The sequence below is a fragment of the Cyprinodon variegatus genome, unplaced genomic scaffold (assembly GCF_000732505.1).
Source record: "Cyprinodon variegatus isolate N-32 unplaced genomic scaffold, C_variegatus-1.0 Scaffold2472, whole genome shotgun sequence".
In the NCBI taxonomy this organism is placed as follows: domain Eukaryota; kingdom Metazoa; phylum Chordata; class Actinopteri; order Cyprinodontiformes; family Cyprinodontidae; genus Cyprinodon; species Cyprinodon variegatus.
Window position 1 is genome coordinate 3,071 of NW_015152925.1, and position 1,388 is coordinate 4,458.

Below are 1,388 nucleotides of genomic sequence, written 5' to 3' on the forward strand. Positions count from 1 at the left end.
TAAACCTGCAGATTAAGAGCGAAGTGCTCTGTTAGGACCTGACCTGGACCTTTCAGAATAAAAGCATCTGGATGTAGTTCTGCTCTGTTTCCATGTGAGAACTAGTCTGTGACAATGAAGCTCTTCTCCAGATGTTTCTGACGGGGTTCAAACTGTGTTCAGGAGGTCCAGTCCCTGCTGCTGAACTGGAAAGGCCAGGACCTCACCACCTACGGCGAGCTGGTTCTGGAGGGAAACTTCAAGGTTCCCCGGGCCAGACACGAGAGGACGCTCTTCCTGTTCGACCGCATGCTGCTCATCACCAAACGGCGCGGAGAGCACTACGTCTACAAGACGCACATCTCTGTGAGTAACGAGCAGACCCGCGGGTTCTAACCAGCGGCGCCGGGCCTGGTTCTGATGGTTCTGTCTCTGCTTCCTCAGTCCTCCACGCTGCTGCTGATCGAGAGCGCCAAAGACTCTCTGAGCTTCAGCGTGAGCCACTACAAACACATCAAGCAGCCTCACACTGTGCAGGTGAGGCGGTCTGTCCCAGCACCCAGCGACTGGTTGGAGCTAACGCCTCCCACACGCTGGCTCAGATATGTCCAAAGATCAGGAGGAGGGTTAGGGTTAGAAGCTGATTAAAACAAGAATGGAAAGTTTAAAGTAACAAACCACTCAAAATGAACAGAGGAGTCATTATTGGGCCGTCAGGAGAAAAGTTTTCACTCCTGAGTGAGAAACGACAGATAGCAGAGGAGCGAGCCCTGAGGGATGCCAGAGGGACCAGCGTCTGATCTGTTAGTCTGCTTTTCTTTCAGGCAAAGACTGTGGAGGAGAAGAAGCTCTGGGCTCATCACATCAAACGCATCATTTTAGAGAACCACCCGGCAGCCATCCCACAGAAGGTCAGAGACCAGCACCGCGCTCCCACACCAGTAAGACCAGTACACCTCATTCGACGGTAACGGGACCTGCTTGTGTCGTGTGTTTCAGGCTAAAGAAGCGATTCTGGAGATGGATTCCGTCTGTGAGGAGGACTCTCTTCTGCTTTTCACCCTGCAGCCCTGCAGACGTGCTCAGTCTTTGTGACACTGTGGTTTCCCTGCAGGTCCGGCCAGGTACCGTTACAGCCCCGAGCGGCTGAAGAAGGCGGTGATGGAGGAGTTCCCCAGAGAGGCTCGTCAGGGCCGCAGACAGTCCGGTACTCCTCTGACCTCCTTCTCTTCTTCTTCTGCTCTACTCGGTGACTGTCCCTCAGGCTCACCTCACTGCTCTTTTTCTACTGCAGAACCGACCAAACAGATGCTGAGGAGGACTGAAGGTAAGTCATCCATTTCTGGCCATCAGCTGTGTTCTTCCTCACAGCAGCTTCTTCCTGTTGGATCAGCTCACTTCCTGTTACA

The 1,388-nt window shown here is 53.5% G+C and overlaps 1 protein-coding gene across 1 annotated transcript in view; it reads left to right on the forward strand.

The window, feature by feature from the left end:
* The window catches only part of LOC107080896 (pleckstrin homology domain-containing family G member 3-like), a gene marked incomplete at its 5' end in the record, with an annotated part of 14,177 nt that overhangs the window by 2,677 nt on the left and 10,112 nt on the right, over nucleotides 1–1,388 (forward strand). Inside the window, 6 exons of the mRNA XM_015369108.1 lie at nucleotides 163–345; nucleotides 424–516; nucleotides 804–890; nucleotides 979–1,012; nucleotides 1,094–1,186; nucleotides 1,274–1,306. Coding sequence (XP_015224594.1) covers nucleotides 163–345; nucleotides 424–516; nucleotides 804–890; nucleotides 979–1,012; nucleotides 1,094–1,186; nucleotides 1,274–1,306 — 523 coding nt within the window. The remainder of the gene's footprint in view (nucleotides 1–162; nucleotides 346–423; nucleotides 517–803; nucleotides 891–978; nucleotides 1,013–1,093; nucleotides 1,187–1,273; nucleotides 1,307–1,388) is intronic.